The 22,178-nt window shown below is 44.2% G+C and overlaps 1 protein-coding gene across 9 annotated transcripts in view; it reads right to left on the reverse strand.

Moving 5' to 3' along the window:
* The window catches only part of Nrxn3 (neurexin 3), a 1,468,922-nt gene that overhangs the window by 1,424,787 nt on the left and 21,957 nt on the right, over positions 1-22,178 (reverse strand). For all 9 annotated transcript variants that reach the window (XM_076848054.2, XM_076848052.2, XM_076848056.2 and 6 more), the window contains exon 2: positions 11,278-11,295. In XM_076848054.2, the coding sequence (XP_076704169.1) occupies positions 11,278-11,295 (18 nt within the window). The remainder of the gene's footprint in view (positions 1-11,277; positions 11,296-22,178) is intronic.

The following is a 22,178-nucleotide window of genomic DNA, read 5'->3' on the forward strand; positions in this document are numbered from 1 at the left end:
CCACAAGAACTTTTTAAAGAGTAATTACATAAAATCAGAAGGTAAGGGAAACATTCACCTGATGTTTTTCCAGAAAAACTAAGGAGATGGTGTAGAGCGGGGAGAGGGGCCGTCAGAGAGAAGCAGCTAGGTAGGGATCCCGTCTGTACGGGTGATCAGGAATTTGAAAAAGAAAGAAAGGAAGAATCTCATGTCCAGATTTGCATTTTGAAGAGAGAGGGAGCTTAATGTGTATTTCTACTGAAATATAAAACTCTTCCTTTCCCAGGTTATTTCGTGGAGAGATTAAGCCACTTCCCTCTTTAAAATGCAAATCTGGACATGAGACACACTGCTCCTCAGCCACTGACATCATCATGTGGGACAGATCATCAGCACAGCCAAACGAAAGGTCTCTCCTCAAAGAAAGGGGCACAGCACAGGGACTTTTTTGACAGAAGAAGAAAGAGTCATATGGGCTAAAGTCTGCCACCATGAGCAGGAGAAAGGGCACAGGGTGCTGAATACTTAAAGGGAAAGGGACCTCGGACTGGCCCTTCCCTGGGCAATTCCTTGACCTTCATTGTGAACTTGAGTTTCCTTTTCTACCAGGGGTTCATTTGCACCTTACAGCAGAGCTGAGGCCTGTTCCGTAATTTGATCAATGACTCAGCTAGGGACATGAATAGCATGCTCTCTGGATGTTGTGATGATCTAAAGTTTAAAGGAGTAGCCAATTTTTTAGCTACTGGGACAGCAGTCCAAAAGGCTAGGAACAGGAAAGATGTGGAATTTAATTTTAAGGAAAAAAAATAACATTCTGGTACTTAAGCACCATCCCCCATACCCAACACACAAAATTTCAATAGTCCTACTTCTTGTTATACTAAGTGTTTTGATTCAGAGTATGGTACAATATATGAGGAGTAGCTTAACTAGGTGGGGTGTTTCCTAAGAAAGACAGCCAGGATTATAAGGAGTCCAAAAGCATGTCAAATACAGAACGACTGAAGAAACTTCTATGTTCAGCCCATTTGAGAGAGCTATGTAAGGATATGAGCACTGCCCTCAAGCATTTTAAAAACTGCAAATGCAGCTTGGTGTCATGGTGCATGCCTGTGATCCCAGGGGGCTCAAGTGGCTGAGGGAGGAGGATCATGAGTTCAAAGCCAGCCTCAGCAAAAGTGGGGTGCTATGTAGCTCAGTGAGACCCTGTCTCTAAATAAAATACAAAACAGGGCTGGGGATACAGCTCAGTGGTCAAGTGCTGCTGAGTTCAACTCCCTAGTACCCATCCCCCACCAAAAAAACCCTGCATATGCAAGATAAATAGGCAAACACATTCAGTATAAAGAGAGGATAGAAAGATAAGGGAAGTTTCACCTGCCAGAAATACCACAAAAGAGAATACAAGTGGGATTTTAGGACATAGCTAACAATAATCCCTTTCAACATTAAGATCTTTTGCCTCTATGGATCCAAAGAGGCCAAGCAATAAATTGGATCACATGAAAGTACTAATATTTGACTATTTCTATACTATAAAACCAGCAATTTCAATGGTTCTAAGTAATATGCTGAGAACACTACCCATGGTCAGAATGGTAAGCTTATCACCACCATAGCCTACCACCACCATAACCAAGCAAATCACCTATCAGCAATCATGAGCTAACACTCAAGAAGACCAACTTTTTACATATATGATTTTGGCTTTTCCATAAGTTTGACACAGTAATGAACATGAGCTAAATAGCTGGACTGATGATGGTGATAATGGTTTCCAGAGAAACAAAAAAGAAGAGTTACTGCTGCTAATTCTCTAAGATAGGGGCCAGTGAAGTCCCATTGGGTTTTGCCCTTCCATGATGCCACCATGCTTAATCCACACTGTCTAACCATTGATGGGGTATAACTGTACCAACTTGCTCTCAAAGTTGGCCTCTAGAGCAAATTTGTTCTTACAGCATGGTGGCTGGACTGACTGAATAGAAAGTGCTGCCACCAATTACACCATGAGTCACCAACAGCTTCTGTATGGCCTAACCTCAGAGTAGAGGACAGAACCCCCACAGCACATTCCCAGTGCATTTCATCTCTTGGTATAAAGAGTGACAAAAGTTCCTCATAAATGAATCCATAGATGGTGGAGAGATGAAGGAAGTCATGACTGTCACTCTACGGGCTAAAGAATCAGCACTAAAGACTTTTAGAAAAGACTTGTCCCAAAGGGGAGAAAGTCCTTGCTTTCCTACTATCGTGGATTTCTCCAAAATCATTCTTCATTCGTGAGTAACATAAAACTGAAAGGAACAATTGAAGTGCTGAGTAAAAAAAAAACTACACCCAAATAGTTCACGGTGCGCTATTTAACAAAATCAAAGAAAGGTCCCAAGCCTAAGTCAAATAAACCAATTGCACAAATGTAGGAAGGAAAGAGAAATGGCTTAGCAGTAGTGCCCACAAAAATAGGAAGGATTTTCATTGACTTTAGGTATAATTTAATACTATAGTAATTTCTTTTTTAAAAATGTTAAGGTGTTTAGTGCTGCCATTAACAGATATAAGATATAGACTCTAGAAAAAAGAAGCAATGTAACCATCCTATAATGGACCTATCCCAATTGTGCCCATATCACTCACTATATGTGGTGTGGACATCTTTGGAAAGGAGGTGAGGGGATGTCATATTTTAGAAAACAGTGACCCAAATGAAAGAACTTGAAACCCTTAGATGAAAATGCCCATAGAAACTGGAGATGTTTTAGCCTTTAGAAAAGAAAATTCTTAAAGACAAAAGGCTTGTCTTCAAATACTGGGAGTGTAATTAGATCTATTCTGTGTCTCTCCAAGGACTGAAAGCTATACAGGTGGTGAAAGCTATAATGACTCAGGATAAGAAAGAACTCTCAAACATTTAGTGCTGTCCAAATGGAATGTAAAAGCTAAAAGCGATGAGTTGCTCATTGCAGAAGGGGTTCAACTCAAGTCTGAATAAACTCTTAGAGAAGGGATTTCAAAAGTCAGGTGCATAATGAGCCTTGACAATGGCTATGTTTGGACATGAAGTTCCCCAGAAGCTCAAGTGTTGAAGGCTTGGTCCCCGGGGTAGCCGTGTTCAGAGCTGAGGCCCTTGGGAGGTGTTTGGATCATGAGTGCTCTGACCTCATTCATGGATTAAGCCATTGATGGATTCATAGCTTACTGTGCTATTGAGAAGTGATGGAAACTTGTTGAGAAAGTAGGTCACTGGGGGCGTGCCCTGGAATGCATAAATTGTCCCCTTTCCCTTTCTCTCTCTCTGTTTGCTTCCTGGCTACTAAGAGGTCAGCAGCTTTGCTCACCATGCACTCCCTGCCATGATGTTCTACCTCTTCATAGGCCCAGTGACAATGGAGCCACATGATCATGAACTGAAACTCTGAGCCAAATTGATCTTTCCTCCTTTTAATAAAGTTGTTTATTTCAGGTATTTCATCACAACAATGGAAAGCTGACAAACACAACAACCTGTTTGGTCTCTTTCATCCCTAAAATGGTGATGCTAATGGAAGTTTGTGAGCACATAAAATATGGCAGGCAATGGGGAGATGGGCACAGATAAGTCTCTGTTCTCAGACTAAGACACTCCCTGCCCCTCAAAAGCCTGTGGAAGAACATAGAGGGCAATGGGGAAAATTCACAGTTGGCTATAATGTCTCTATAGGCCCTGAGACCTAGATGCCATTGAGACACAGAAGGGCCACATTCGTCCCTTCCTCCCTTCAAACTCACTCTTTCCATGAAAGACTTTGGTGGTATAAAATAGTGGTTAAGTATGAAATCTTATTTCTCTTCACCTTCAGATCATTGTCTTTCAAACAGCAGTTCTCAAGTGTGGTCATACCAGAATCACCTGAGAGAACTATCTTTCTTTAATGAGCCTGGATTGCCTTTATTAGCTCACCAGATGACTTTGGTGCTTATTAGAGTTTGCAAACCTCTGCTCTCAGTAATCCAAAAATCTTGACTCAAATCCCAGCCCTACTTCTATGAGATTTGGGGCAAGTGAACTTTTCCGGGCCTCTTTCCTATAAAATATCTGCCCCCTCATCTATAAAATATGCCCTCAGGATCACTGGGACATCAAGCAGCCACACATGGCAAGCACTTGGCATAGTTCATGGTACACAGGAAGGGCTCAAAAGTATGTTCTTGTGGTCATTGTTTATGACACTGGTCTATTTAGGGACCATCTCTGCCCATCTCTGCCCACTTGTCAACTCTGGCCAATACCATTTCTTTAATAAGCTGGCAGCAGTAGCAGACCCCAGCCCTCAGATGCCTCCCTTCCCAGTCCATCAGCAAAACTGCCTCCCAGGGAAGTCACTGTCCTGGGCTCTTGGCTGCATTCCATTTCCACACCCATCCTGAGGCCTGACCCAGCAAACTGACTAGATTAACTTCTAACTTACGTACGTACCAGGCCTCCCTGGGCCAGTCTACTGATTGGGATGTTCTCCAATGGTCACTGTGCGCTCGCTCTCTGTCTCTCTCTGTCTCTCTCTCTCTCTCTCACACACACACACACACTCACACACACACACTAAAAATATTGACTTAGCTGGGTTATATGGAAGTCCAATATTGCCTAATTTCCCCTCTCTGCAAAGAAGGAATTGATCTAGAATAGTTTCCCAGTGATTTCATCAATGGCACTTTAAGCATCATAAATTTTTGAATGAGGCTGTCTCATATATCATAGGTTGTTTAGCATTATTGCCCCACATTACTAAATGCCACCCATGCCCCTCATTGAACCAACAGATAAACTCCCCACACATTTGGTGCCCTTGGGTGGGGTAGTATTATTGGTATCAGTGCCTTGACTAGAAATTGCTAATGATTTGTCCAGCTCTAATTCTGGCCTTTCCCTCCAGAACTGGGAAATGAAAGGTGACCATATCCAATCCTCTAGTGGGTCTGCCTTTCTAAGAGAGCCAAAGGAGGGCATTTAAAAAGGTTCCAGCAAAGAAGCACCAAGGTTCAGTGATCTGCTTCCTGAGATAACCAGAGCTGGGGGCAGAATGGCCAATAGCTCCTTACTCACAATTACTCCTTACTCCCATGAAATACGACCATGGGAGCCAAGGGGAACTTCTCAGGACCTAGCCTGGCAATTGGATGAAAATGAGCACTGTTAGCCATCCAGGGCCCCTTCCAACCCAATCACACATGGTAGCCTGCATTGTCCACTGAGCGGAGCCCAAGATGGGCACTGAATAAAGATTGGTTTAATTACCTTCCATCTCAGGGTGAGCTCCAATAAAAAGCAGACTTTTAGAGTGGCCTAAGGCAAAACTAAGATCTGAGTCCCAAACTATTTATTCATTCAGCAAGTCTTTGCTCTGTGCCTATAATGTATTGGCACTATTCTTGGCCAAGAACAGTCATGAACAGGAGGGCGCATTGTGGAGTATATGCTCTGATGGAACTTCCTATGAGACACTTCCAGGGCCAGACTGACCAGGGTTTTGTATCCTACTCCACTACCTTCTACTGGACGGTATCAGTGGTTCAGAGGTGAGATGGACCTAATAATAGAATCTACTTCCTGGGAATATCAAAAAAAAATTAAATAATGCATGCAAAACTTAGCATTTCAGTGCCTGGCTCAAAATACAAGCTCAATAAATGTCAAGTGTTTTTTTCCTAATAAAGTAATAAGAGAAAAAGCACTGGGACTCTTGCCCAAAAGTACAGGAAAGAAAGGTAAAATGTTATAGGTACTTCTGGAGTTAGGAGCTTGGTAGTGGAAAGACATTCTACTCCTTGCTTTTCCCCAAAGAGTCTCAGACAAACTAGTCCTACGCTCTCAGAATGAAAGAAGGCTGAAAGGTTGTCTGACACCGATCCTTCACCTTAAAGAAAGGAACCCTGTTGTCCAAAGGGGCTAAAGGGGTTACATCACTTGACCAAGGGGACATAGCTCTGGGGGAAAGCAGAACCACAGATCTGAAGTCCCAGACAAGAACTTCAGTCTCAAAATCTACCACGCCTGCTCCTGACCTTGAACAAAAAGATGCAACTTCCCGGAGCCCAGGATTCTCCACCTGGCATATGATGAGTGTACTGTAGATATTGGTCTCTGTCCCCTCTTACTGGAATTCCAAGGCTCCACTTGAGAGCACAGTGGGGATTTCAGCATGAGGAAGTATTCACTCATTGGAAGCCTAAAGGTGAGGACCCCATGGGAGAGAGTGTGGAAAAAGGAGAGAACAACAGATGTGTGTAGAGAGGTGCTGTGTCATAGAACTGGACATGCCACTGGACAATTAGGGAGACAAAAACACAAAGAAAGAGGGGGACATCTTAAAAAAAAATGTCTTCATCTATAAAAGAGAAACACAAATTGAAAGATTCAAAGATTCCAATGAGATAACTAATAATAAAAGCTAAATATACGTCGCTTACTCTATGCCAGGCACAGTTAACAGGACTATGTGCAAGAGTTCACTTAATCCTCTCATCGCCCCTATCTTATAGATACAGAAAGTAGGAGCCACCAAGTAACTTGATCAGGTCCTATCACTGTGGCAGAGACAAGATGTCAACTCCAGCACCTCACTCAAGAGTCTGTGCTCTAACCCAGGGTGGCAATTTTTTCCCTTACAGGTAATTATTCTAGACTTTTCAGGCTGTGAAGTCTCTATTGCAACTACCCAACTCAGACTTTGTGGCTCAGAAGCTGCTACAGACAATAGACAAAGGACTGAGCCTGGTTGTGTTCCACCAAAAACTTTACGAATGTGGAAACCGAACTTCATGCAGTTTTGGTATTACCCATTGCTCTATTGTTTGCAACCACTTAAAAATGTTGAAAAAAAAAAAAATCTTAGCTCACAAACCTGCAAAAGCAGGCAGTGGGCTGGGTTTGGCCCTTGAGTCATAATTTACTCACTCCTGTGGTCTCTTGCCTCACAGGATGTAAACTATTATACAGAAAGTGTCTCAACAGCAACCTGCAAGGCCTGAGTGGCCAGTAACCTTTCATTGTTCCCCTTCTCTAATCTCATTCTCCCTCCCACTCCAGTCAGCAAGATCAAGTAGGCGTCTCATGCTGTGCCCACACAAGAGATGAGGATAGGGCTTTAGCAAGTGGAACTGCAACTTCCTAGGTGAAGACACACCTGGAGGCCCCACAGGGGAAGAGAGACACCAGTGTGTCTCCAACATTAATGTGCTGACACTCGGGGCTCTTGATCAAATGCCCATTCTGTTTCAGCAGGTCTAGGTAGGGCCTGAGCTTCTGCTTTTCTAACAAGCTCCCAGTGATGCTGATGCTGCTGGTCCCCTGGTCAACAGTCTTCTGCAGCCTTCTCTTTGTGTCCACAGACACAAGCTGGATTCCTTAGGCGCTGCCTTCTGACTTCAGGCACAGATCAGTGTCTCTCTCTCTCTGGGGCTGAACTGAGCAACTCTCTGGAGACAGTGCAGGGTTCAGGGCAGATAACCAGGTCCCCTGCCCTAGGACAGTCCTGGGATGGCTTACACTGAAGAGGAAAAGACAGTGAGGGCAGAGATCAAGAGCAGGTGGAGGACGGCAAAGGCGTCAGTTCCTTCTGCCAACAGAGGCCTCCTCTGGGGCTCCTCAGACAGGAGCCCCTCCTCCTGCGCCTGCCAGGGCTCTGATGGACCAAAGAGAGGCCTATTTCCTCGTCGGGCCTCTGCATAACTAGGGCACTTCCACAAGGTCACAGTTATTCATTTAAATTCCAGCTCTAATCAGCGGGCAGAGCTTGAGACATTATCCACAGTGAGGAGGCTGCGAGGGAGACCACAAATGGCCCCTGGCAGGAGGGAGAATACCAGAGAAGGGGAGAACAGGGTCTCCCCCCCCCCACAGGCCAGTGGGGGGCCTGCCTCCTGGATCCCTCCACTAGGCTTCCCTTCCCCTAACAGTTCTGGAACACGCAGAAGTTAGGAGAGGGTGGAGGGCAAGGCAGGGATGGGACTCCTCACCCCCTCCCCACACATCCCAGGAAGACAAATGACAACTCCCAGGGAGCATGAGCATGGAACATGGCGTCTACCCAGGGTGCCTTCCAGGCCCCAAGTGGGGTTACATGGCCTTAGACGTGTCCCTTCTCTTCTTTGGGCCTCAGTTTGCCTCTCTGAAAGTCTGTGCTCTTTTGACAGGATGTCCTTTAAACTCTCACATGTCTTGGGACCCCACAGATTCACAATGTCCCTTGCGCTTATGGCATGGCCACTCTTTCGGTTCAATCAAGATTTCTGAGGTTCTACTCTGTGCCATGAACCTTGTGACGAGATAGGAATGCAGACACAGTTTAGACAGGAGCCTGGCCCACAGCACCCCCATGGTAATGGCAGGGTTTAGGATGACAGGCACACAGGTTAGCAGACCCATGGATCTGAGATCCTGGTCCATCCACTAGCAGGAGGGACCACAGGTGGGTTCCTGAAACTTCCTGAGGCTCCCTTTCCCGATCAGTAGTGCACCTTCCTGGAGGGGAAGAGAAGGCAGGAAGGTGGCAGTGCCAAGCCCCACTCCTGCAGGCAGCATGCCATCTGAACCTTCTTCCCAAAGACCAGGAAAAGGAACTACATCCTTTTCCAAAATGTCTTCCCCATTCCCTTGGATGTCCAAGACTCACTCTTGGAGCTCCCAGTCTGCCATTTAGAGTTTGGGAAGGTGCTCCCGCCAGGCTGGCCCATCTCAGCCTGCATCTTCCAGTGGGTTACTTCTAACCATCTCCTCAGCATGTCAAATTCATCAATTAATCAATTGTCCCTTTATAGTCTTCCAGTAGCCCCTGGGTAAACAGTTACATTAGCTCATAAAATCCCCAATTTGTCTTCCTGAGGGGAAGGGGGGAAAAAATCAAAGAACCACTAAAGGCCTCTTGTGTCAGAGTCACAGCACAGCTGGCTCCAGATTGCCTGGCCAGGGGCTCAGAGAGACTGGAGGCTGCCCACCGATCCCAGCCAGGGCCAGGCCAGTGCAGGCCACCTCCCGCCATGCCCCAGGCCACAAGGAAAGGATGTGAATCACAAGGCTTAGAAATCATAAAAAATCAAGAGGATAGAGGAGTGACAGGTTTGACAGTCGGCCCTAGGCACTTCAAGGGCAGAACGAAGGGCACATGATCTGGGATTTGGCTAGAATCCCCTTTCAGTCCTGCCGCTCAAGGGCTGGGTGACTGTAGCACATGGCTTGACCTCACTGGGCCTCAGTTTCCTCAGCAGTGACGTTGAGCTCAGGCAACAAACCTCGGAGTGTTGTAAGACAATAAAATGAGACAACAGCCAAGAAAATGGAATGGTACCATGACCTGGGGGATGGGTAGTCACTAGCAGGAGGGGACCACTGTTGCTGTTGTCCCAGGAAGGGTCACCCCCTTCTACCCATAAGGCCTATGAGCCTCCTCACCATTCTCTTCCATCTAGGACCAATATGGCAAAAATCCCCCCCCCCTCTAAGGAACCTTTCAGGGGTACAGGCCAGGCCAGAGGCAGATGATACCTATCTTATATTGAGGCTCTCATGAAGGCAGGCTGGATTTCAGCCCCTGCTACTCCTCAGCAGGGAAAACCTATGCAGGTCCCACATGCACAGCCCAAGTGCTCATCCCTGGTGACATCTCTGTCAGGAAAAGGGAGGGTAAGCTGAGAGGCACTTTGACAGACAAAATTTGAAGGATTGGGCTTACTCCCACACCTCCTCGAAGTACCCCGGGAAAATATTCTCTCATCAGAGAAGTCCCTCTAAAAAGTAGGGACTTCTCTCCTTTACTCTGCTCCATTTTTCTCTGTAGCCCTTATTACTCACCACCCGGTACAATGTTCAATTTTACATCTAAGGTGCATAAGCATGTAAATAAATGCATGTATGTATGTGTGTGTGTGTATGTATGTTCACTGTCTGCCTCTGTCTAGAATACAAGGTTCATGCAGGCAGGAAGTGTCTTTTGTGCATTGCTCTGTCCTCAATGCCTGGTACACAACTATTTTTTAAGTAACTAAAATATTATGAAGTAGGAAGAATGAATTTGATGGTATGTCCTAGGAAACGGTATTCTGTGCCTATGTTCAACTTCAATTATTTTTAAAGATGGAGGGCAGCAGAAAAAGAGATATGAAAACCCCTCTGTTATAAGGTAGGGATAACAATCAATAACTAAAAGAAAGGTGTAGAAAATGTCACATCACCTCAATACAAAAATAAATAAATAAACAACAGTACAATTAGGAAACACCTACAAGACCTTCAATTGTTGCTAATGTTCAGTGATAGGCCAGTAAGTACCATCCAGTGCATGAGTTCTAGAGGGAAAATACCCCAAATTCCAAAGTCAATGATACCTCAGATAAACTATGACCTTGGGCAAAACTGCTTGAACAGTTGGGCCCTAAATTTAATTTTCTGCATATTAAAATAAATATAATGATACCTATCTTAAATTGACACTATGAGGATTAAATGTTAAATGGAATAAATAAGAAAATGTGACAACATATAATGCCCTCTTCCTATTCTTAAAAGTTCTAGCCAGTTTAGAACAGTCTTCAATGCATTCCAAGTCTTCAGACACCTATTACCTATAAACGTTTGCATCTTCTCACGATTCTATACATGCGAGTGTGTACACACATATTAAAAAGTATGCTCACACACCGTACTTAAAATTGAGACCCTGGATGACTGTGCATTTTAAATAGAGAAGTACACAGTTATCATAAAGGTCATTCTTCCATTTTTCTATTGATTAAAAAACATTTTATCAGACTTTTTTTTTATAGTGAACATGTATTACTTATATAACCAGGAAAATAAATATTACTAAATTAATTGTAAGGAAAAAAGACATTACTTAGAATAAAAGGAAGAAACCTTCATTTACCCATATCATATTTTCCATGCTAAATGTGTTGTATCTTCAACCTTCAACCACATGAAGCTATAGAAGCAGATTCATAGAACATAAGGCAAAATGTTCATTAAATCAAAGAACACATATCTAAACACTTTTTAAATGCTAATTTCCCAGTTCTTTGATTCACCCAGAAATCCTAAGTGATCATATAAGTCAGGGAACCTTATTCCTTTGATTTTAAATGGTTCCTCTAAACCAATACAAATTCATCAATTGAAGGCATTTCTTCTTTTAAACTTATATCATTGAAAACACAATATGCTCAGATTTTTATCCCTAGAAAAGAGGGGTCAGAGTCAAACCATGCACAATCTAGCAGAGGGGAGATTCCCAAGGCAGCGGTGCAAACACAAAGACTCACCTGGACCTTGACTGACATCTGTGGCAGCATTTTCAAAGGGAGGGGAAGGGAGAGGAGAGAGAATGGGAAGAAGGGGAGAGAAAGGAAGAAGAGTGTTAGCAGCACACACACTCAAATGCAATGTGCCCTTGCATGACTATCAAGTTCATGCAAGCCATCAACAGTGCTCAGCTTCTGAGCCCTTAGTTCTACCTTCACCCCAAAACCACCCATGCAAGCCAAGGAGCTGAGCTCCCCTTTCACTGTGCATGTAGCAAGAGAGGTCAACTTCCCATCTGTCCGGAAAGACATCATCCTGGAATCAGATAGGGCTCCAATGAGCCAAGCAGACTGGAATCCTGCAAGAATATTGGTTAAAATATTCTGGTTGATTTCTGCACACGGACACCCAAGCAAATCCTCTTCCTCTTCAGGTACCACACACTGGATGCGAAGTCAAGCAAGGTTCCCAGCAGAGAGAAAAATGAATAAACCACTCCCTTAAGGAAATAAGGAAAAGAGGCATAAGTGTTAGGGACAAGTTGCAACACATTCACCACATAGAACTGAAGGTCACAAGATACCAAGACATTTACAATTCCCTCCTTCCCCTGTTCCCAGTGACCATTCTTCATCACAGACAGCGGGGTGTGCATGACATGGTGTGTGAGTGGAGCAGCCACCACACGAACAATCTCCCTGCTATTCTTCTCTTTGCTTTTCACCCCATCACTAATGACAAGAATCGGCATTGGAAACCACTTCTGACCGCAAATAAACATCCAACTCTGGGAAGGCTGACATTTGAATTAAGCCAAGGAACTTTCAAAGCATCTCCTTGAACAACACCGTCACCTCTCGATCCTCTCCTCAGATGTGAAATAGAATCACGTGGGGGGCAGCCTAAGTCAGGGCAGCCTAGGGCACTGTTCAAACCCCTAGAGCCAACCTGACGGCACACATTTCAGCAGAGGAGAGGAACCACTGGGAGGGTATTCCTGGGTTGACCCACTTGGAATCACGGGATGGCCATAGACATTAGTTATCTAGTTATCTAGTTCATTCTTTTTTGTTAAGATGGAGAATGTTATGGTTTAGATATGAGGTGCCCCCCCAAAGGCTTTTGGCAACTGTAGGCAGGTGGGGTGTGGTTGAAGGAGGTGGGTCATTGAGACATGGATTTGGGGTATATATTTTGTCTGTAGTGACAGGAAGTCTCTTTCTCTCTCTTCCCTTCCTGGTTTTCCTCCACTACACACTTCTGCCATGATGTCTGTCTCACCTCAGGTTCCAAGGAATGGAGTTGGCCATCTATAGACTGAGACCTCTGAAATGTGAGCCCCCAAATAAGCTCTTCCTCCTTAAATTTGTTTTTGTCAGATCTGTTGTTCACAGGAGCAAAAAAGCTGACTAAAACAGAGGATGAAAGAGGTTGGGAGATTTCCCCACGCCCTGCTCCCACAGGTGGTCCAGAGACAGAGCCTAGAATCCCATTCAGTGCAAATTGATTCAACTGGAGCCTAGGTCTCTTGAAGGCATATAGAACCCAATTCAGTTTGAAGACTAAAATGGGGAAGCCCTGGGGAAGCTGGGTGAGAGTCTCCCAGGTACCCCACAAGCAGGTTGTGATCTATCTTCTGTGCCTTTGATGTGCTGCCTGAACAAGGTAGGTAACACTCTTCCTGCCAATAATAAAAACATCTGTAATTGTATTTGTAAATTTCCAGGGAGTCCTGAGGGCTCTTACCCCTGGAAAATACAGACTGTGACCAGATTTTGCTGTGCCCCAGCTCCTGGGATGGGACTTAACTCACAGAAAGAGCCAAGCTTTTATCCAGCCCACACTCTGTATTCCCTAGAAGATTTATCTGCTCTAAGAGACTTCTAGAGACTCTGAATCACTCCTCAACCACACCCCCTTTCCGGTTTTCTGGTGAGTTAGATTTAGGGGTGGAGTGGCAGGAAGAAGAAAGAAAAGAGGTGAAATAGAAGAGGTGGGAAGGAAAACATGCTGCATAAATAACTAAGCAGGCCCATTAACTGTGACTGATGGATTGCCTAGAATAGTGGTTGTTAAAATACCCCTTAATTAAACAGGATATCAAACTGTTTACATGTGGGGTTCTGTGGCAGGAATGTCAACACCATTGTTCATACAAACACACTCTTGGAGGATACCAAGGCCTGGGGAGACAGGATCCCCTGGAATTCCAAAGGTGTTTTGAAACCAGTGAGTTACCCATATCTAAACTTGGAGACTGACAGCTCTGAGTTCAGACCCCAGCTTACTCTGTAGCCTTGGGTCCATCACTGAACTTCTAAGTCATTTTCCTCAACCATAAAAAGGGAATCATATCAGAGCCTCCCTCACGGGAGTGTTAGGAGAATTAAATGAGCTTAACTACTTGTAAGGCACTTAGTACAAAGCAAAAGCTACATAAATGTTGGCTGCTCTGATGGTTATCATTTTGAATTATCACAGGCTGAAGTACCCAAAAAATGTTGACCAGATGACTCACTGCAAACATCAGAGAGCCCAGGAGTTAAGTGATTTGGGTTGAGCTCTTCTACTTAGGAACAAGGACCAGTGTTCCAGCTCTGGTTTCCACAAACCTCAGTATGAGCTGGCAAAGGGGAAGTAAAGACGTCTGGGGTGAGCAGAAGTGAGGACTTAGATGACTCCACACTTTCTTCTTTTATCCTCCCGCATCAAGCCTGACTTTGGCATAGTTCTGTTCCTGTGCAACAAACACTGTTCTTGTCACAAACAGAAAATCCCTTTTGTTAGAGATCAAGGTCTAAGATCCTTTCCAGTCAATGGTGGTTTTGAGCACTGTTCCAACTTTAGGAACAGAGATGCAGCATCACCTGGCTCCTCTCCCAAGAAGCAGTGAGTGACCTGAATTTCTGACTCAATTCTGACTGACAGAATAAAATGGCAAAGGCAGGAGGAAGAGGGGAAGGAGGATGGTTAGAGGATGTGGATGAGAAACTTGACCGTATCCATCAGCCATAGCCTTCTCTTCTTATAGCAACCTCCTTATAGCCTTCCAGGGAACTCCACTCCCTGCCTTTAATCCATAGGGTTCACAGAGGTAATCCCTGATCCCACCTTATCTCCAAGAGTAATCACAAAACTCAGGCCAGAGCATGGGAATATTCTATCTCCTGGATTCAATAATTGGACCAGGAACAGACATGTGACCCAAGCCCAACCAATAAGAGTCTTGCCTGGGAATTTTACTAGGATTATCAGGAAATGGGGTTCTCTCTTTTTCCTCTGAAGCTGCCACATTCCATCTCTGTGATCATAAGGGACAGTCCTCCCGAGAATGAGTGCAAAATAGAAGCAAATAAGGATATTTAGTATAAGAGGATGACAACAGATGAAGAGCCAAATCCCAGCTCTGCCCTCGGTTCAGAAGCAAATGCCTCAGCTCCTCATGTGGGAATGCAGATCCTAATACCATCTATCTCAGTGAACAGTATCAATGGAGATAATCTATTCACCATTCAATACTTATTGACAAAATGCCAACTACAGGCCAGACCCTGCTTTGAACAGTGAGGATACAAGCAGTGAATGACACAGAAGAGACTCTTGGGTTTTAATGGGAGATAACAATTTTAAAATCATAAATACATAACATCAAGTAGTGTCAGGAAGAAAGGAGAAGCAGCATAAGTGACAGCAGAGGGTCCCCATGTTAGAGAAGATAGTGAAGGAAGGAAGGAATATTTTTTCAGGAAGTAATATTAGAACTGATACCTGAGGAAGATGAGTACCACATGTATTTAGAACAGACTGTTCAGGGAGGAGACTATCAAATGCAAAGGCTGTAGGCAGGACCTTCTCAGTTATCTCTACCATTAGGACTGGAGGGCAAGGACTGGCTCCCATAACTTGTCACATTCCCTGTCCCATCCTCCTAGACGTGTCACTCACACACAGTCTTGGAAGGTCACAAGTGCTCAAGTAATATTCAGGGAAAAACAAATCATGACGAAAATACCTCCTGGTCCAGTCTGCACTTCCTCCCTCGGGACTGCTGCCCTCCAACCAGGGAAGGAAAACCAGGAAAGGAAGGATTTGAAATCACCAGCACCACCCGCTCTCCTCAGCATCACAACCAGGGAAGAAGTAAATCCGGGCACTTCCACCTCCACTCAGTCCCCACGAGCACTTATTGCATATTCAACACTAACTTCAGCCACAAGTACACTATGGTTGTTTTCAAGTTGAAAGCAATTTCCTGCAGTTTAAAGGACCTGGTACTTCTAATAACCAGGAGAAAGAAAGGACCCTCCACCCACTACTGCTGCCCTTGCAGATGCTAGCTCAGCCAGGGAAGCCCTCCACCTGACTCTTCACTGGGACAGGATCTTCTCAAGAGGCAAGAGTTCAAGAGCCCCCACCCCCACCCCCACCCCCACCCCCGCCACTTTCTACTTGAACACCTACATCCCTGGAGGAGCTTTGGGGAGTGTGGGGAAAGCTGCACAGACAGCCTCCTAGAGGAAAGTCCCAGCCGAACCTTCAGGGACCCCACCTGGTGAACTCTGCCTCGAGTCTGACCTATTTTCTAGGAGAGAAAATAGAATATGGATGTAAATGCAGTGGCGCTCTGGAAAACTCCAGGCCTGCAGTGTGAGAAAATAAAACAGCAGGAGGGAGTGAGGAGGTGCTGGCCTGGGTGAGAATGTCACCTCTCCTGGATCAATCAGTATCTGGTTGTCAACAGTCTTCTGCAATTTGCCCCCACTTTTGTCTATTAAAACAACTGATATGTACATATACTTACACGTTTCCTCTGGCCAGTCCTGGGGCCCAATGCCACTCCCTGCACACACCTCCGGGCTGTATGACAGTGGCAACCAGAGGCAGAGGGAGCCCTGAGGTGCTGGCCTCAGAAATGGGGAGGAGGCAAGGCTGAGGGTCAGACACACCTGTGGCTGCACCCTGGGTCTGCCTTCCTTGCTGTGCACACACAGAAAAGTTTCCTGGTTGTTTTGTATCAAATTCTTGTCGTCTTCGACATAGAGGTGATTCAATTGCTGAATTGACAAAAGCTGACATTACCGGGGGCTTGCAATGTACTAGGCACTCTCCTTAAGCCTCTCAACAACAACCCTAAGAGGGAAGAGACACTACCATGACCCTTACACAGATAAGAGAACTGAGGCCCAGAAAGCTTAAGTAACTGGTTCAAAGTCAAATGGTCCATAGAGCCAGAGCCTGAATCCCAGCAATCCAGCTGTGGATTCCTCTCTGTGTGTCAACTGCCATGCTGGGAGCATCCCCTCCATCAGAGGATGAATATGAGAAGGAAACAGAAGAGCAGCAATACCCCTGTCCTAAAGCTTTCATTTACTGAGCATTTCCTCTGTGCTGGCAGTGAGCCAAGTGCTTCAGAACATCATCTTATTTCATCAGCACCACGGCCCTAACAGGTAGGAACATTATTCATCCCACTTTACAGATAAGGAAACCAAGACTTGGACAGGATGTTCTACTCTTATTAATACCTCTCAGACTCACAAGCACATCAGATAAGAGTCAAACTATATTTCCTAATAACAGGACAAACCAGGACAGAAACCAACTGACCTATGGCTACAAATTAGGGATAAGGATAGTGAGCATCTTGCAGCTGTGAGAATAAGGTATTACACCAGAGCAGAGGGAAGGGATCAGATGGATGCAGCATGACCACAGGCCTGGACACCTGGAGGCCCTGCCCTGGAACTGCCCCCTCCATTGCCTTTTACACCTCATCCAGCCCACATACTGGTCACTGCACAGAATTAAACAAATGTTCCCAGCCGGAGCAAGAAGCACCTGTCCAGCCATCTAGAGAATACCCTGGTACCCAGAATTCCACGCCCAAAAGCAGATCGGTACACTCTAGTGTCAACAAGGGCCAAGGGGAAGCTGTCCGCAGGAAATGTGGGCTTCCACAGGCTGAGGGGTCCCCACAAATGCACGCAAGGGACTTCATGGTTCTGGAGGTAGGAGAGAGGTTGGTCACTGGCCTCCGTAATGCTTTTGCCCAGGACCTCAAATATCAGGACAAACCTTTGCCTGGTCTTCCAGGGAAGGCTGCATGGGGCCTTAACATTAGCAGGGGGAAAAGGGCTCTCCCTTCTTAGAGAGTACACACAGAAACACTTTGTTTTACTTGAGAGCTAAAGCAAATGTCCAGCTATGAGGAAGCTCTTTCTGTCTCTATGTCAGAGAAGTGGGCTCCATAAAAGGTTTGTGGTGTTAGCTCCGTGCCCTCCCAAACACACAAGAGCCCATCTGTCTGCCATAGAAGCCCTGTGCTCCCAGCCCTGGTACTGTGTGCTTTTGTTCTTTAGTGATAATAATTCCAGGATGCAAGAGAGTAGCAGGTGGGATTAGGGCTAAGGCGTGGTCGGTATCCCCCACCCTAGAAGGGCAGCTGCAGTTGGGGGAACAGGAAGAAAACCAGGAAAGGGACATAAAGGTACTCTTTGATCTAGGCCATCGCTACCAAATTCCTTTATGCACTCTCACTGTTTGTAGTGATTCTGACTTGAGGAAGAAGACCTTGACTGACAATTGAGAAAAGGAGCTGTCTACTTGTTACGGAGACCGCAGAGATGAATGCAGACAGCCTTGGCTTTAAATGTTCCTGGGTTTTTGAGTACAGACATGGGGGTAAGGTTGTCTGGGGTTTGGATCCTGGTTTTGTTACTGGTTATTTAAAATATTTTGGACAGACTTCTTGGCTTTTTTTCTCTCCTGCCGCATGGAAATAGGAGCACCCATGCATTCCTCAGTCACTTTACAAAACCACACAGGAGAAAAAAAAACAAAACACCAGCTTATGAAAAAATGAGATCAGGGCACAACACCTGAACACTTCCTCAGTGACACAGTTAGGAACCAGTTTAACACATGTGTTAAGGAATGTATAAGTATGATTATGCATGATTTTGTCCATCAGAAATCTTTTTTGTACTTCAAAAAAACATGGCACTAAGAAAAGAGCCAAAGTTTGCTTGTGGAAGAGGAGAGCTTGTGAACTGTCGTGAAGCAGCAGAAGAAGGGTCACCTGGAACTGGACAGAAAGTTGCAACACCAGATGTTGGTGAGACTCACCACACACAGGGTAACAGGAGTAGCTGGCTCTGGCTAGAGGCAGGTGCGTTGGGCTATTCCCACTCCGGTTGGTTTACCAACTTCAGCTTTCTGGCTTTCACCTAGCACTTCTGATGGGCAAAATCACGCATAATCAAGAGCAAAATTATTATGCTCAAACTGTTCCCTAATATATCAATCGCATTGGAACAAATTTGCATTTTCAAAACAAGCGTTATAACAGAACTGACTGTCCCTAATTTATAAGATTGCCATGAGGATCAAATGAGATGATCCATATAACGCATTGGGCACAATGCCAGGCACATAGTAAACGTTCAAGAAACGCTTCCTGAAATCATCATTAATGTTTGTTGACACGTCCCTGGGAGATTGAAAGCAACAAGTTGAGCTTCTATTGATCTGTTTAAGCCTTCAAATAAAAGTCATCTCTAGTTAGACAACACCTTCTGGCCCTAGGCCATGAAGTTGGCACCTGCAATATTCTCCCACCCAACAGGACAAGGGCTTTGGAAAAGTGCTTATATCTGATGGGTACTGCCAAAGTTCAGGTTCCATATGTTAACTTCCTAGATAAAGAAATGAACGCTTTCCTCCCCAGACTGCAGCATGACCCACCAGAGAGGAATACACACCTGCATCTCAAAGAACTCCAGTTAACTTCAAGACAGAAACTAAAATGAGAGAAGATTCCATTATCTTGTAGGACACAGAGGAAGGCATCACAGGAGGGGAAAGAAATCCATTAGCTGGTATGATGGACAGTGCCCTAGATAGGCATCTCCAATTTCCCTGCCTCCTGCAGGGAATGCTGGGATTAAGTGCCAGATTCTTCTGGAGTTGGGTAGACTTGAATGAAATCCTGGCTCTTCTATACATGTGAGCTCAGGCCTATTAACTAACCTCTCTGAGCCCTAATATCCCCATCTGAGAAATAGAGACAATCTACTTGTCTAGAAAGACTGGTGTGAGGGTTATAAGCCTAACGTATGCAAAAGAACAGAGCGAGGGATCTGGCACAGAGGAACTACTAATTCATGTTGGGGATGGTAATTATTGCATTACTTGACTTCAGAAATTTCCTTGAGAGAGGAGACCTGTCCTCTTTCCAGGAATTCCTTTCTCTCTGAACAGATCTTAAGTCCTCAGACTTTATGCCAATTGGAAGAATGCTCTGGAAGAAGCAGGTGGTTCTCCCAGAGTTTGGGTAAAGGTGAGTTCTGCAAACTTAGCAGTTCAGTACCAGAATTGAGCCTTGAAAGAGGTGTACTCTGTAGGGGGCGCTGTAAGGAAATGTGAGTGTGGAGTCAGAACCTTTGTTTTGTTTTTTCAGTTTTTAAAAACTGCGTCAACCACTTTGAAAAGCAGAATGGAGATTCCTCAAAAGACTAAGAATGGGCCCATCATATAACCCCAATGACACACTCCTTGGTATTTCTCCAAAAGAACTAAAATCAGCATACTCTAGTAAGGCATGAATACCAATGTTTATAGCTTCATATTCACAATAGGCAAGTTATGGGACCAGCAGTCCATGATTGGAAAAAGAAAATGTAGTACAAATACACAATGGAGTTTTACTTAACCATAAAAAAGAATGAAATTATGTCATTTGCTGGTAAATGGATGGCACTGGAAAGCATCATGCTCAGTGAAATCAGTCAGATTTAGAAAGTCAGGGGTCAGATGTTTTCTCTTACATGAAGAAGCTAGAGAAAAATGAGGAATTAAAAAAGGGGGTGGGGATCTCATGAAAATCAAAGGGAGAACCGTAGAGAAAGGGAACACGGGGAAGGAAGGAGGGATGGGAAAAGGGAGGAACAGTAGAACGGAATTAACCAAACTCTTGTCATGTGCACATATGAACACATCACAATGAATTCTTTATGCATAACTATAGTGCACCAGTTCAAAAATAAGCCAGTAAAAAATAAACTGTGGGAAAATACACATAATGTAAAATTTACCACCTGAACATTTTGTTGTGTGTGGTGCTGGGGATGGAACCCTGGGGTTTCTACTAGACAAGCAATCTACCACTTAGCTACACCTGCAGTCCCCAACCATTTTTTAAATGTATAGTTTGGTGGCATTAAATACATGCATAGTGTACAACTATCCCCAGCATCCATCTCTGGAGAACTCATTCCACCTTGCAGAACTGACACTCTGTACCCATTATACACAAACTCCCTATTCCTTTCCCCCCAGCCCCTAGAAACCATCCTTTAATTTTCTGTTTTGATAAATTTGACTATACTAGGCACCTCACAAAAGTAGAATTATGCAGTATTTGTCTTTTCGTGACTGGCTAATTTCACTTAGCATAATGTTCTTAAGGAAACTCTGGGAGACCCACCTGCTTCTCCCAAAACACTCTTCCAATTGGCATAAATTCTGAAGATTTAGACTCCTTCCAGAGAGGAAGGAATTCTTAGAAAGAAGACAGATCTCTCTCAAGGAATTCACTGGGGTAAAGTAATGCAATAATTATGATCACCTGCATGGACTGGTACTTCCTCTGGTACAAACCCCTTGTAACAGGCATCAGAATCTCCCTCATTTTTAAGGATGAATAATATTCCATTGTATGTATATATATTTCACCTGCAGAAGCCCTGGATTTGAGGCCTGACCTTTTAGCCTCATACCAGCTTTATGATCTTAGGCAACTCACTCAGCTTCTCTGAGCCTCATTTTCCACACCCATAATTAGTAGTGCTAATTACATGACCAGGTTGCTGTGAGGTTTAAATGAGACTACATATGAACAAGTACTTTGTAGACAACAAAGAACTATGTTGTTCATTCATTCACTCCAGAAGTCTAGCATCAATTCCTTACTAGCCATTATGTTAAATCCCTGTGTCAAAAGAGGATGAAATGGAATCTCTATTCACAATAACATCATAAAACAAGTTTTTAAAATATGACCCAAAAGATAACTTCAGTTTATCCATTATAATCCTTGCCATTTTCTGAGGGTTCCTATATCACATTCCTGCCATTGTGTGAATGTGTGTGTTTATACATCATATATGACCTCATTTACTCCTAGTGACACGGATATTGTGTTATTCCCACTTAAACAAGGAAACTAAGGCTCAGAAAAGTTAATATCTAAGTGTACTCAACTCATTAACAGTGGTTAGAATTTGAACTCAAGATATTTCTGAACCCTTCATCTTTCCTACAGCCCCATCCCTCTGTGTCCAATTATTTTTCCCCTCACTGATTTACCATCCAAATCTGTCACCTTTCAGGACACAGAAGCAACTTTCAAAAAACTGGTCTGGGTCTGCCAAGATCAATGGAAAGCTGATAGAAAGAATGGAGGATCATTATTCTGAAGTGTAACATACATTGTTGATTTTGCAACATCTCTGCAGGATCCAAATTTCAGAAAAAGAATTACAAGTTTGGGCAACAAATCCAAAAATGAATTCCATAAAATTCATCTTACTTCCATCAAGCAAGATGTAAATAGGCATTTCTTAAAAAAAAAAAAAAATCTGGTCAAATAAATTTAGAAAACACTGATTTAAAAAAAAAATGATAATCAAGTATGGCAAGACTTCAGAAAACCTGATCTATAGTAAGTAAGATACACTGTAAAATCCAAATGGAGATATCCTCCATAAGTGAAGTATGTTTGGGGCCTAATGGACATTTCCCAGATAAAACATCCAGCAACATCTCACAGAAAGCGGGTTGAAAAAGGCTGGCTTTGAGGTCCTGGGATAGCTGGGGAGGCTTATGATTTACCTTCATGTCTGGTTCAGTTTGAAACAACTAA

Source organism: Callospermophilus lateralis, chromosome 3, assembly GCF_048772815.1.
Source record: "Callospermophilus lateralis isolate mCalLat2 chromosome 3, mCalLat2.hap1, whole genome shotgun sequence".
Lineage (NCBI taxonomy): Eukaryota > Metazoa > Chordata > Mammalia > Rodentia > Sciuridae > Callospermophilus > Callospermophilus lateralis.